The sequence below is a fragment of the Pseudovirgaria hyperparasitica genome (genome assembly GCF_010093815.1).
Source record: "Pseudovirgaria hyperparasitica strain CBS 121739 unplaced genomic scaffold EJ05scaffold_16, whole genome shotgun sequence".
Classification (NCBI taxonomy): domain Eukaryota; kingdom Fungi; phylum Ascomycota; class Dothideomycetes; order Acrospermales; family Acrospermaceae; genus Pseudovirgaria; species Pseudovirgaria hyperparasitica.
The window spans coordinates 414157-426775 of NW_022985564.1; the positions used below are offsets into that span (position 1 = coordinate 414157).

General features: G+C 50.4%; 3 protein-coding genes across 3 annotated transcripts; 2 read left to right on the plus strand and 1 right to left on the minus strand.

Annotated features, from left to right (window-relative positions):
- Positions 1-2069: 2069 nt before the first annotated feature.
- Positions 2070-3305, plus strand: EJ05DRAFT_504015 (uncharacterized protein; the record flags this gene model as incomplete). The annotated part of the gene is made up of 3 exons (XM_033747504.1): positions 2070-2111; positions 2198-2309; positions 2428-3305. The coding sequence occupies 3 exons, from the start codon at positions 2070-2072 to the stop codon at positions 3303-3305; spliced, it is 1032 nt and encodes a 343-aa protein (XP_033596927.1).
- A 1556-nt stretch (positions 3306-4861) lies between these two features.
- Positions 4862-7202, plus strand: EJ05DRAFT_443225 (ATP-dependent DNA helicase; the record flags this gene model as incomplete). The annotated part of the gene is made up of 5 exons (XM_033742074.1): positions 4862-5117; positions 5166-5531; positions 5583-6313; positions 6408-6921; positions 6991-7202. The coding sequence occupies 5 exons, from the start codon at positions 4862-4864 to the stop codon at positions 7200-7202; spliced, it is 2079 nt and encodes a 692-aa protein (XP_033596928.1).
- A 1253-nt stretch (positions 7203-8455) lies between these two features.
- EJ05DRAFT_443375 (uncharacterized protein) lies at positions 8456-11718 on the minus strand (the record flags this gene model as incomplete). Its single annotated transcript, XM_033742080.1, has 4 exons — positions 8456-9248; positions 9295-9424; positions 9480-10834; positions 10883-11718. The coding sequence occupies 4 exons, from the start codon at positions 11716-11718 to the stop codon at positions 8456-8458; spliced, it is 3114 nt and encodes a 1037-aa protein (XP_033596929.1).
- Positions 11719-12619: the final 901 nt, after the last annotated feature.

Consider the following 12619-nt stretch of genomic DNA (forward strand, 5'->3'; position numbering starts at 1 on the left):
ATTTTACAATGTACGACCGAAGGAAATGCGGGACGAGCCGACCGCACCAAAGCTTTGATCTAGAGCATCCTCGGAAGAAGGAGTTGTGTTGGCAGTTGGAATGATGCGTTGGCCCTGCAGGAGTTCGCTATATGATTTGGCAGTGAGTGTTGACGGCGATCAGAAACATGTCTGAATGCATTAGTGTCTGAAAGTATATAATGCGAAGAGAATGCATTCTTGACTACTACTCAATCTCTCACACCTTCTAGATGACACCTGGCGGACTAGAAGGATTCAAGGGATCCAGGGGACATAAAGAGGGGCAGTGACAGTGTCCAAGTGACAGCGACAGGGGTTCTGGTATGGAAGCTTGGAGGAATTACTATTTCGTTGGTACCTCCGTTCCCAGGAAGAATCGAGTCTGCATACTGATCAGCCGAAGCGCCTTTTGAACGACCGAGACGTCCAGTGACAGCCTGTCAGGATCGTGTCAAAGAGCTCTGATGACCTTGGATATGCAGGCTCTAGCAGGAGGACAGCTGCACAGAGCAGTAGAGCAAGTTACTTACCTGCAACCTGCTCAGCCTATATCGCCCAGGGCTCCCAAGGTTGTGTTCTATCGCGCAATGTCCGATAAGGTTGAAGGCGAAGCGAAGAGCGATCTGAGACAAGGAAGTCGTTTGACAGCATCCATGATTCCATACCACTCCTCAGCGGCGGCACCTGTAACTGCACCTAGCCTATTTGCAACAACACGTTGATGTCCACGCTCGCTCTCTCTCCCTCACATGTCGAGAGGACAAATCCAAGCCGAACCCCAAGTCGCGCAGGCATCCATGCAGAGTCCAGGTCTCAATCAATAATCTTCGAGTATTCCGCCCTTTTTCGATGAGTTGAGGGGGGGGGGGTCGGAGTCGAACAAATTGATTGCCCATGATGAAACAAACAGCCGCGTGTGTCCCGATTGGCCGTGAAGATGAGCAGGTTAGTCCATCAGCATCCAGTCCGGCGCATCAGGCTCCAAAAAGGAAACATGCCTAACAGCTGGTACCGAGAAACGAAGAGGCTGCATGGGTGGGTGGTAGGAGAGATTATGAGTGTCTAACCTCTAATCATCAATCCCGCGATACCATTCTACTACCTATTCTCTCGCCCAGTATCCGCGCGCGGCTCCTCGCCTAGGAATCCAATAGCAGGTCTTTTTAGTGATTGACCAAGCGCCGCAGGGGCGAGCGCCTCGCAGCACAACGTCCGCCCTCTCAACGCCAATCGGCGCGTAGACGGTCGTCTGGGTTGGAGTAGTGAGTGTTTTGCCATTCGTCCAGTCGCTTCGTTTGCAGACGAAACGGCCAGATCATCATGATCGTCAAAGGATGTGGCGCTTCTTTCCTCGTGGCCTTTGTTCGAAGACCACAAACCGTAAACGTCGAAAGAGATGCTAATTAAGGCCAGAGGGAACACTGGGAACAGGAGGTCGTAAGCCCAAATGCACTACTTGCTGCAAGACATTCGGCCGTGCATTGCCCTCAATTCCCTGCTCCCCTAGACGTGCATACCCCATGCAATTTCTTCGAGCAGACTGGACGTAGTGTGGGAGGAGGAGCGCAGCGCATCGTGCTGTGATCTTCTCTTCGTCGTCCTCCATCCGTTTCTGCGTCTTCTCCTTCTCTTGATGTGCTGTGGTGACGACGGTCTTGTTCGTACCGCCTGGTGGACCACCGCCTATAATTCTTCTGCTCTGCTTCGACTGCATGGACATGACTTTCGTCGCGTCTAAGCCCTTTCTCTTTTACTCTCGTTGAAGCCCCTTCATGTTCGACTTCTCTCGTCTATTCTGCCCTTCGTCACCACCTTCATTTTGCTGTTGTAGACTTCCGGTACTCGTTTCCCTTTGAGCGCGTCTCTGTACCCTCCCCGGCGCACCTGTCTGCACACCCAAACGTCCTTTTGTGTGTGTGTATGTGTGTGTAGGTCTGCGCAGTGCCAATTGAACTGCGGATTACATGGTCGCTGTTTTCGCGTCCCAGGCGTTGTCTGCTATTTGCTCTGTTCGCCTGTGTCACGACGCCAGGGAACGACTTGACATTATGGACCATTCTCGAGAGGCGCCTTGGGCGGAACATGAAAAGGTAACCCCCACCAAACTTCTTCTCGCAGCCTCCTACCTACTGTCCCTGTTTATTATAGCTAACCACTCCTATTATGTTAATTGCAGACATATCTGTTCGCCGAAATCCTCAAAGGATCTTTGTCATCGCCAGCTTTGTTCGCCATCATCAGGGACAATCACATACAGCCAAGATGGACCGAGATCGCCCTGCCTCCTGGTAAGTAATACGCCCACTATTGACCGTCTACGCGCGCCTGATTCATAGACGCGTCGAAGGGCGATAGCAACGTCAGACGGCCACCGTTTGCACACTTTCATTCTGACTCAAACTCTAGGACGGTCTCTGCGCTCATGTCAAACAGCCTTTAGCGAATTCATCGGGGCAGATCATCGCGCTTTACCTCTGCAGCCTCAACCAACGCCTCTCTTGAATCCTGTTCAAGATCTTCCCAGGAAAAGACCGATACATCCAGACCTAGCTCCATCCAGTGCGCGACCCCTGCAGCCTCGTCCTCCGATCGCCTATTCTAATGATCCGTATGGTTCACCCTATGCTGCCTCGTCGATGGGGGAACCAGCCCACAAGAAGAAGAGAGGTCGTCCAACCAAGGCAGAAGCCCAACAGAGAGCCCACGATGCGATGCTACGTGGAGAGGTGTATCCACCCCCTAACAAGAAGAAGCCTGCGAGACCATCTGTGACCGGCAGTGATGGCGGAACCACTCCTGTTGCGGGAGCCTCGTCCGCTAATCCTTTTGAGAGGGCCAGCACCCCACCACAACCACCAATGGAAGTTGAAGAGACGTCTTCAGGCAAGAGGCGTCGTACACGACCGACGAGATCAGAATTGTCAGAGAGGCATAGTGAGCATGGTATGCAGCCACTCGCATCGCCACGGCAATCGCACTCAAGCCGTCCAGACACTGGGCGCGCACCCTATCATCAATCAGCGCCACCCGAAGAACAAGGTTCTATCACAGAACGTCGTGATATACGCATGGAGGGAGCGGAGGAATTTTCAACACCGCAGGCACAAATAGAGACACTCTACCCACTACACCACACCTCACAACAGCAACCGCAACAGCAACAACAACAGCAACAAGCCTCATCAGCGCCCTCACTACCCCCACCCCCGCCACCACGACCACAATCCCAATCATCACAGCAAACACCTACATCACGTTCATTCAAGGAGACAGTCGGGATGTGAGGAGGAGCATCTTCTTGCGTAATATACACGAAAAGCACACTTAACATGGGCGGCATTCTGTCGATTTATCAATTTAAAAGCGGTCTGACGACAAGTCACGCATTTATGACGACATTTAAAAACGATACCATTCGATCATGGGAAGACGTCGAGGTCTAATGCAATGCACGAAAAGAGCGAAATGGTGTTATACAACCACCTACACAACGCGTTCGTCCTAGTCTTTACCCTTTCTGTCCCTCCACCTTTTTTCTTTGACTCGGCGACGCCGTATAGAACGATTTCGCACATGTCATGCGACCAACGACTCAACCACTTTTACAGCCAATTTTTCAGGCGCCTACGCTGGATACGCGACACTGTCCTATCATACTTTAATGTCTATGTTTCATCATGAGCAGAGTCATATGTTATTAACTATACCGATCCGGCCTTTTCCTTTTATCTTCTGCGATTTGATGTACTATAGTCGCGCATAATCTCTTTCTCATATGCAATGAGTCTGATGACCTACAAAAGAAGGGCAATGATTGGCATCTGAGAGAGCAGGTGTAGGAGGACGCTCGAGTGCTCGAAGCCATCATGGATGGGCGGTCTCCCTTAGTTTTGATTTTTTTAAAGGCCTGCTCGTGGCTTGTAATCTCTACGGCTGTTTCTGCGGCGTCTCAGAAGCAGAGAGCGACGGTGTCTTCTCTAGCACACACCTTCAACAGCTTCCCGACCTGTCCAGCTGAGTCATTCCCGAGAATAGTTCGCTTACACTGTACTATATTTCCTCTTCAAGCCGGGCCGAAGGTTCATCGCACCTCGTACAACCCGAATACAATTCAACGCCCTCCTGACAACCTGTATGCATGTTCGGCTGGTGCTCTTAGTCTATGTGATAATTGAACGCAGTACCTTACGATCAGGATCAGAGTAGCACATGATCTCCTAGCCGTGCATGCTCTTGATGGGTGCCAATAATGATTCGCTCGACCAGTCTGACTATGCATACAAACTGTCAGACTTCTCGGGCTTGCAAATCAGAGTGGATCGTTGTGACTAACCTCGCTCTACGTAACGCTGTTCTTATTCCTAAGCGATTCACCTTCTACAGCTGATCAAAATCAATTGTTGCACGTCTATTGCCTATTTAAAACAGCCTTTTCTTACGTATACCGTGAACGAGCTGTATACTTGGACTTTGTAATTTACTACTAGATTACTGGCATACTATGAGGAGTCATGAGAGAGCTTTTTATGTAGACTCTATGCAGTTTCGGGCCGTCAATCAATCACTTGTTATTAATTGATGAAAATCCTCATCATGTGACTGCGTGTACTAGCGCGGTCATAGTAGCTCCCTGCCCAGGTGATTCAACTTTGACGTGTTGTTATAATAGCTACTTCACATTGACTGCACATACTTCATTTGTATATCAAGATACAGAACATTCATTCGACACTTGAATATCATTAAGCTTTGAATCCGGCTCTAATAGCGCTGCTTTTGTATTGCTCGGGAGCATCAGCAATATCTAGCCGTCGTAGACATGTCTGATGACGAATTCGGTATGTCGTCGGGAGACGAAGCGGACCTACTCAATATAGATTACTCGGGCGCGAAACGCAAGTTCGAGCCGGAGAGTCCCATAGAATCTAAGAGATCTTGCAAGGACTTCGATGACACGTCCACAGAATCACTCGCTCGTACTGTTGCTAGGGATGTTCTGAGACAACGCTTTGGCATGGAGGCGTTCAGGCTTCAGCAAGAGAGAGCAATCACGAGATTACTTGAAGGCGATAGCTGCGTTATCATCTTCCCTACAGGTGAACATGCCTGGTGATTACTAGAAGGAAGCTCTAATTCGTGACCAGGCGGGGGTAAATCACTTTGTTATCAGATTCCAGCCCTCTGCTTCAAGATTCTAGACACAAAGAAGGGGGAGCGACAAGGTCCTGCCGAGCAAGGCATAACCCTGGTGGTCTCTCCACTCATCGCCCTCATGAAAGATCAAGTTGATGCACTTCGCCGTAGAGGTATCAGTGCCGCTGTTCTGGATTCCACTAAGTCTCGAGAGGAATACTTAGCAACTGTTGATTCTATGCGCAACGGGACTCTGGACATACTTTACTGTGCTCCCGAGAGATTGAACAATGAGGGTTTTGTGGCTAGTATGGCGAACGTCCGGGGTGGCGTACGACTGCTTGCAGTCGACGAAGCTCACTGCATATCCGAATGGGGTAAAGTTTTGAAGATGTTGAGATCCTTTCAAGCATACTCACTACGTATAGGCCACTCTTTTCGCCCCGATTACTTGAAGATAGCAAGATTCTATCGAGAAATTCACGCCGAGAGGGTAGTCTGCTTGACTGCAACTGCCACACCGGCTGTTGCCGATGATGTCCGCCGAGCTTTCGATATTCCTGAAGCCGGTCTCTTTCGTACATCTACCTATAGGTCTAACTTACACCTATACGCACAGTCGTACATGACCAAGAAAGAATCTTACCCTCAACTTCGAGCTTTCTTGAAGGCTCACCCAGGGTCGACCATCATTTATGTAACTCTACAGAAACAAGCAGAAGAGCTGGCAGACCAATTGCGCTCGCACAAGTTCAAGACCAGACACTTCCATGCGGGGCTGAGACCAGACGAGAAGACTACTTGTCAAGAGGCCTTTATGGCTTCAAAAGATATGGTCGTCGTTGCTACCATCGCGTTTGGTATGGGGATCGACAAGGCCGACATTCGCAATGTGATCCACTACGCAGCACCGTCCAGCTTGGAGTCTTACAGCCAAGAAATTGGCAGAGCAGGCAGGGACGGAAAGGTGAGTCATTGTCTGTTGTTCTTGTGTGCCGATGATCTGCATCTGCGGGAGTCATTTGCGCGAGGGGATCTCCCAAGCAAAAGCAGCGTGGCCCGACTTTTACGTGAGGTCTTATCATTGAAACCTTCCGCGCCACCTGAAAATCATATCGAGGCCAATCTCTATCAGCAAGGGAGGGAATTCGACATCAAGGTATGCTGCCATTTTGCGCAGTTGGGACTATTGCGCATCGGACTATTGATGTCAGAGTCCAATACATCACATATAGATTCTGACTACTGTTCAGGCAAATGCGCTTGGAAACATTTATGCTCAGTTAGAACTTCGCTTCGATCTTCTGCGAGCTACTACGCCAAAATACACCAAATACAGCTATAAGCAACTGAAGAATACAGACTGGGACAAGTCGCCAGCGGCCACTGCCCTACGCAAGATTACGAAGAAGGCAATCTCAAATCACAATGTGGACATGGAATCTGCATACCCGAAAACTGGAATGCCACGAGCCGAGCTTATATCAAAACTCAACGCCTGGAACGATGAAAATTTCATACAGCTGACGGCCGGTGGTGTGGTGAATGTATTTCGCGTCAGCCAACCCAGTGAATGGCCCCCAAATACGAATGCGAGCCAGGAAATCATCGATGCACTCTACAAGGACATGGAGATGCGTGAAGTGCAGGAGCTCAAGCGTATGGATCAAGTCGTGAGGTTGATCTCAGACAAGGCCTGTTTCTCAAGGAAGCTTGCCGAACACTTCGGCGACTCTCTGCCCGGGAACGCTCAGGAGTGTGGTCACTGTCAGTTCATCATATTGAATGTAGACTTATATAGCCCGGACTATGGCTGACTTATGTTATCCCCGACAGGTACATGGTGTGAAACCCACAAAGCTGTCGAGCAGTTTACTCCACCCGGTGCGTCGTGGGACGGCCCAGCGTTTCTGAAAGTCCTCGAGGCTTGCCCAGAACGAGACGATCCGCGATACCTTGCCCGGGTTGCATTTGGGATTGGCAGTCCGCGCGTCACGATGGCGAAGCTGAGCAAAAGTTCCGTTTTTGGCTCGGTAAGTGGAATCTGAATCCCCAAGTCTCCAATAGGATTTTTACTTAAAGAAATCGGCGTGTCAGATGGAGAATATCAGTTTCACCCAGATTCTTGCCGCAGCGGAGAAAGCTTGCGCGTGAGGAGTACGTACTACTACCGACCGACAACCAGACGACCACCCCAGTATTACTACTCCATACGTGGGATGATTCAATACAGGGGCCAATAACACCCATCTATCCCTCGAAGAAACCACACGTCCGCCCAAGTAAGGCAAAAGGAACGTTTCGTCCGCGTCCATCAATCATCTCGGCGATCGAAATGCTACTCGTAGGCAGGGGTACGAAACGTTCGGCACGCCCTGATGATGATGATGATGATGATGATGATGATGATGATGATGATATATATATATATATATTACTGCTCCCTATACTGACTGGCCTGAGAAGTCATTATGAATCCCCCATTCCGAATCGGGCTGCGCTGGTGCCATGGATGACCCCCTCGACCGAGCGAGCGAGTTTATTACGCTCTCCAAATCCATATTAGTAGAGTGTTGGTAGTGATTAATTAGCCCCAGCAAAGCACAAAGCGCAAAAAGGACCAAAAAAAAAGAAAAAAAAAGGAAGGTCCCAACAGAAACACAACGGCTCATGCCGCTGCATATAGGCAGACTGCATGCAAGGCTCGCGACTCAAGGGGTATCCCATCCCAACCTCGGAAACAACACTATTGTAACGATGGATAATTGAATAAGCCAAACCCTGGTATCTTGAAATGCACTCTGCAAAAAAAATGCATTTACCCCGTTTCGCAAGGCGCGCGCGCGCGGGGGTGTGCGGGCAGCGCCATCGGGGAAATAGCGGCCGAAGCGGAACGGGGAACGAAAAAGTCGTAATTAATAATTAAATGCCTGGAAGGAAGGCAGCAAGGAAGGAAGGAAGGAAGGAACATTACACCAGATGTAATTGGAAGGTGGCGCTGGCGGGGATCCTTGGTAGTGTAGGTAGGGTAGGGTAGGGTAGGGTAGGACCAGGGTATGTATGTTATTGTATCATGCCTTGATCCCTGGGGCGTCGTCCAGTTCTGGTGCAGCGAAACAAAGCCAATGGGACTAAGTAGCCCCTGAGCCAGGTACCGGGCGCAGCGACTGCTAATTACTGCTCTTTTGGTCCTTCCGAAACAGTAACAGTAACAGTAACAGTGGATGTACGTATCATGTGACTTGAATGAATAGAGGTATCAACAACGAGACTGCTATACGGACCGTGGTCTCTCGCACAGTCACCATCCCTCCAACTGTCCCTCCCACTGCCCATCACTGCCTACCTGTCCCTCACCCCCTTCACCATTGCCAAGCCCATCTCCAAACTGCATCTTCTCGAGCTCCCTCTTGAAGAAATCTCGCTCTTCCTCCAACACCCCTTCGTTTGCGCCCATCGCCTCTGGGTAGTGTCTCAGATTCCACCAATGCGTCAGTGCTCGAAGTGCTTGCTCCAACGGCACACTCTCATCGACTTCAGCGTCCACGTCCCCCCCGCTCAGCCACTCGTCGCGCAGCTCCGGACGACAGTGTAGATACACGGCAGTAATGACGCGCATGTTTGATTGGCGCCATTTACGGCCACAGTAGGGTACCTGATTCTTGAACAGCTTAAGCGTGTACAGCCGCAGTGCAGGCTGCGGCACGCGCAGACACTTGCGCAGCACCTGGCTGGACTTGTAGCTGACAAGCATGAGATTGCGATGCGCTTTTGATTTGCAGATCTTCTGCATGATACGCAGGTAGTTGATGGAAGTGTAGAAGGCGCGCCACGAGAAGGTCGTGATGGGCTCCGAGGGGAGTTCGGAGGTGGGGAAGCCGAGTTCGTCGACTTCGGGCAGAGCCATGGGCTGTTTCGCGATCATAGGCTCGGGAGAATCGTTGATGACGGAAGCGTCGGGGTCGCGTTGGCGCTTGATAGGAGGTGGTGCTGCGTCGTCTTCTGAAGAGTCGTCGATTTCTGTGGGCTCGATTGGACCAGGAGGTGCTTCGTCTTCGGCATGACGGGAGCGGGAGTAGCAGAATGTGAAGAAACTGAGAAGGATTAGGACTGAGCTACAGACAGGTTCGGAGGTCTCACTTGAGTTCGTCGCGGTCAGAATTATAGTTGACCACCCTCTCGATTTCTTGGAGCTGTAATAATTTGAGGACAAGGGGTATATAACTAGAATCGACAAGCAATTGAGTAAGGTACTCGTACTTGAGAATATCTAACGGTCTTGGGTCAATCCTGAAGGCTTGCATCAATGAAGAGGAGTAACTTACGAGATACCTTGAACCATTTCAGTAGCAAGACAAGAGTCCCAGTGAGTGCTTTGTCCAGGATCTCCTGCGACCGGAGAGCATCAATCTCGTCTACAGATGCTGAATCGCTTGATGTGCCGTTGAGGGCGCCATTCATCTCAGGTTTGGGAATTGCACTCCCGTTCTGATTTTCCTGGAACTGGAACCCACTTTGCAACCCGTTGGCACCATTGGCTTGGGTGACGAGCGTCGTAACATGGTTCAATATGACCCTAATCAAAACAATGATGAGCGATTGTAGTTGCGGTAATGCATCTCTGTAAAAGTTCTCTACAGCCTCCAATCGCTCTTCAGGACTTCCACAGTTTGCGCGCGTTCTCCTAACGGTCGCCTTGGGTTTCACGGGCTTGGTTTGCTCTTTGGACAAGTCCAATGGAACGACGTCGCCGTCAAAGTCGTCGCCAGGACTGAGCCAACCGCGTTCATATTTCATGAACTGCACTCTGACTTGCCACAATTGCTTCATTGATCTCGAAGCACGCATCCTTGTCGAGAAAAGCTGGGCGGCCTCTAAGATTGATGCAGGGATATCAGATCCATCCCAGCGTCGGCCAACAAGAAGATCCTGTAAGTCCGTAGTACCCTTCCCACCGAGATTATTGCTACTCTCATCCAAAGGTGGATATAAGAAAGGGAAAAGCTGATTAGTCTGATAGTTCTGCTTTTTTCCGCCCTTGCCACCAGGCCCGGCTGGAGAGGGCGGGGGCGACGGCGCAGGAGTTGCAATATGTACTGGCTGATGGAGAATTGATGTCCCATTTGCGTTCACATTCACTGCAGACCCGAAAACGTTCGATCCAGCTGCCTTGCTAGGATGGTTCTTCAGTGGTGGAAGTATGGAGTTGTTTTCCGGTTCAAGTGGAAAGAGCGGTGGTGGAGGGTTGTATGCAGGATACTTGGAGCTGATTTCCTGACGGAAGAGGTGGTAGTCCAGTGGTGATGCAGTGATAAGAGGACGTCCATGTTGATCTTCTTGGTCTACCGAGGGATCTTGAAAGGAGCTTTTGGCCTTATCAACCTCGGACAGCCCTCCAAAACAGACCAGGATGGCTTTCCAGGTGATCAGGAGCATTTTCGGCAACGGCAAAGGAACGGTGTCGTCCCAACGAATGCGCGAAATATACTCCATAAGACACACCAGTAAGTCAGGTTCTAGGTCTCGAATACGCGATCGAGTGCTAGTTTCATGCTGCTTGGTCGCTTCAATCCTCGCAAAGTCGAGAATAATGTACATCAATGTGAGACAACACCATAGTTCACGTCGATCGGATTCTTGCCGATCTCGAGAAGGTTCAGAAGCTGTCACATCTCTACAACTGGAAGGAAATTAGCCAAAACCGAATTGAATGACTAAGCTGCCATACCTTGCTAGTTGACACGAGGATCGCATGGCATCGTAAATAAGAGGAATGCAACCACAGTCGATGATAGTTCGGACGTTCGACTTGATTAATTGTATCTGAAGGGCGGACTTAACAAAGCTGGAGCCGGGATCGCCTTTTCCATCAACCTGGTCCTGGTCTGTACCTTCTTCTGGTATGTCCGGGGAAGCTGACAAACCCGCTGTCTCATACCAACATCCAAGGGCGATGTTTGTCAAGACTTCCAGTGAACTGAGCCGCACAATATGATCGTCGGTACGTAGGCCATCCTTAGCCTTCAGCACGAACCGAACCCGGTGTGTTTTCCACGTGTTCAACCAGTTCGAAGAGCCTTGATCGATATCAACAGCAGGTCGATGTTCTTCGCCCAAGAATGCTTCCCACTGTTTCGCGAATTCCGCTTGACATTTGAGTATCATAGCATGCTCCTCTACATTATACGAAAACCATTCTTCCAATTCTGCGGCAAACGTGGAAGCATCTTTGTATTCGAATGCGTACGGTGTCGGCTCAACGGTCGGCATGTCGCCCACAAGCCGTCGGAGTTGCATCACAGACAGCGAGTCTGTAGATTGTGACATGTCTGTAGAGGACGCAGGCGGGGCAGGTGGAGGTAAAGATTGCGGCGCCGCCGGAGGAGGAGCAGACTTCTCACGCCGAAGACCAGGCCTTGTTGGTAAAGCAACGCCATCCTGTGGTAGATGAGGCTTCTCGCCCTCCAGTGTAAGGCCTTCTTGGTCCACCGTGTCAAGGCCAGGCTTGTTGGGATTTCCGGCTGTGGAGAACTCGTTCTGATCTGTCAATGGGATGGCAAGCATTTCGGCTTCGTCCACAGCCATTGGAACAGGACCTGAGCGGTTGCTCAGCCTGCGAGATGACAGGTCTTCATTCAGGGTAGCGTCCATGCTGGAGCACGCTCCAACTGTACAGCCAGATATTCTTGGCGGTTGATGTCGAGAGGTATGGAAGGTCGACCATGATCGATGCGGGACCTAGCGAGACAACATTGTATGCAGATTAGGGCGGGTAGTCGTGAACGTCTTTCTGTCTTTGGTATAGTTGTACGTGGGGACGTGGAGAGATGTATAGGGAAGAGTGAGTGTACTGTATCGTAGGTATGCGGGCGCTGGAGCTGGAGCTGGAGCTTGGATGCTGCATCGCACGCGGAGTGTGTTGTTGCGGTCGAGGATTAAGGTTATTACTAAGACATATTTATGCCTGAGGCATAAAGACTGCCCCACTCTCTGTCTCTTCCGGCACACAACCGCGAACCACTCCTCCAACCTCCGTTCATCCACATATCGCCATGGTTTTCTTTATTTTCGCTGAGAACACTCCCCTAAACGTTATCAAAAGACTCAGATACCGCGTGGGAACCATAGAATAAAAAGTGGGCATGACCCTCAGATCGTCCTTCAAAACGAGTCAACGCTACCATAGTGATACCAAGCTCGTTCATGCGAGATTTCAGGTCCTTATACTGCTATACAATGCCAGCCTCTCAATATTTACTTTGAACAGCTAATACGACTCTTGGTCTCGATCATCAAGGAGAGCTCATGGTGACGCTTTCTCCGAAATGATGTGGTGTATCAAGAAACTTTCCGATGCGCCCCTTTGAAGCTGCGTGTACGCGCCACACGGCACTCTAAGATATCTTTATCCCAACTGATTACCGGATCAAGCGACTTAGATACACGGGCGATAACGTGTTGTCTC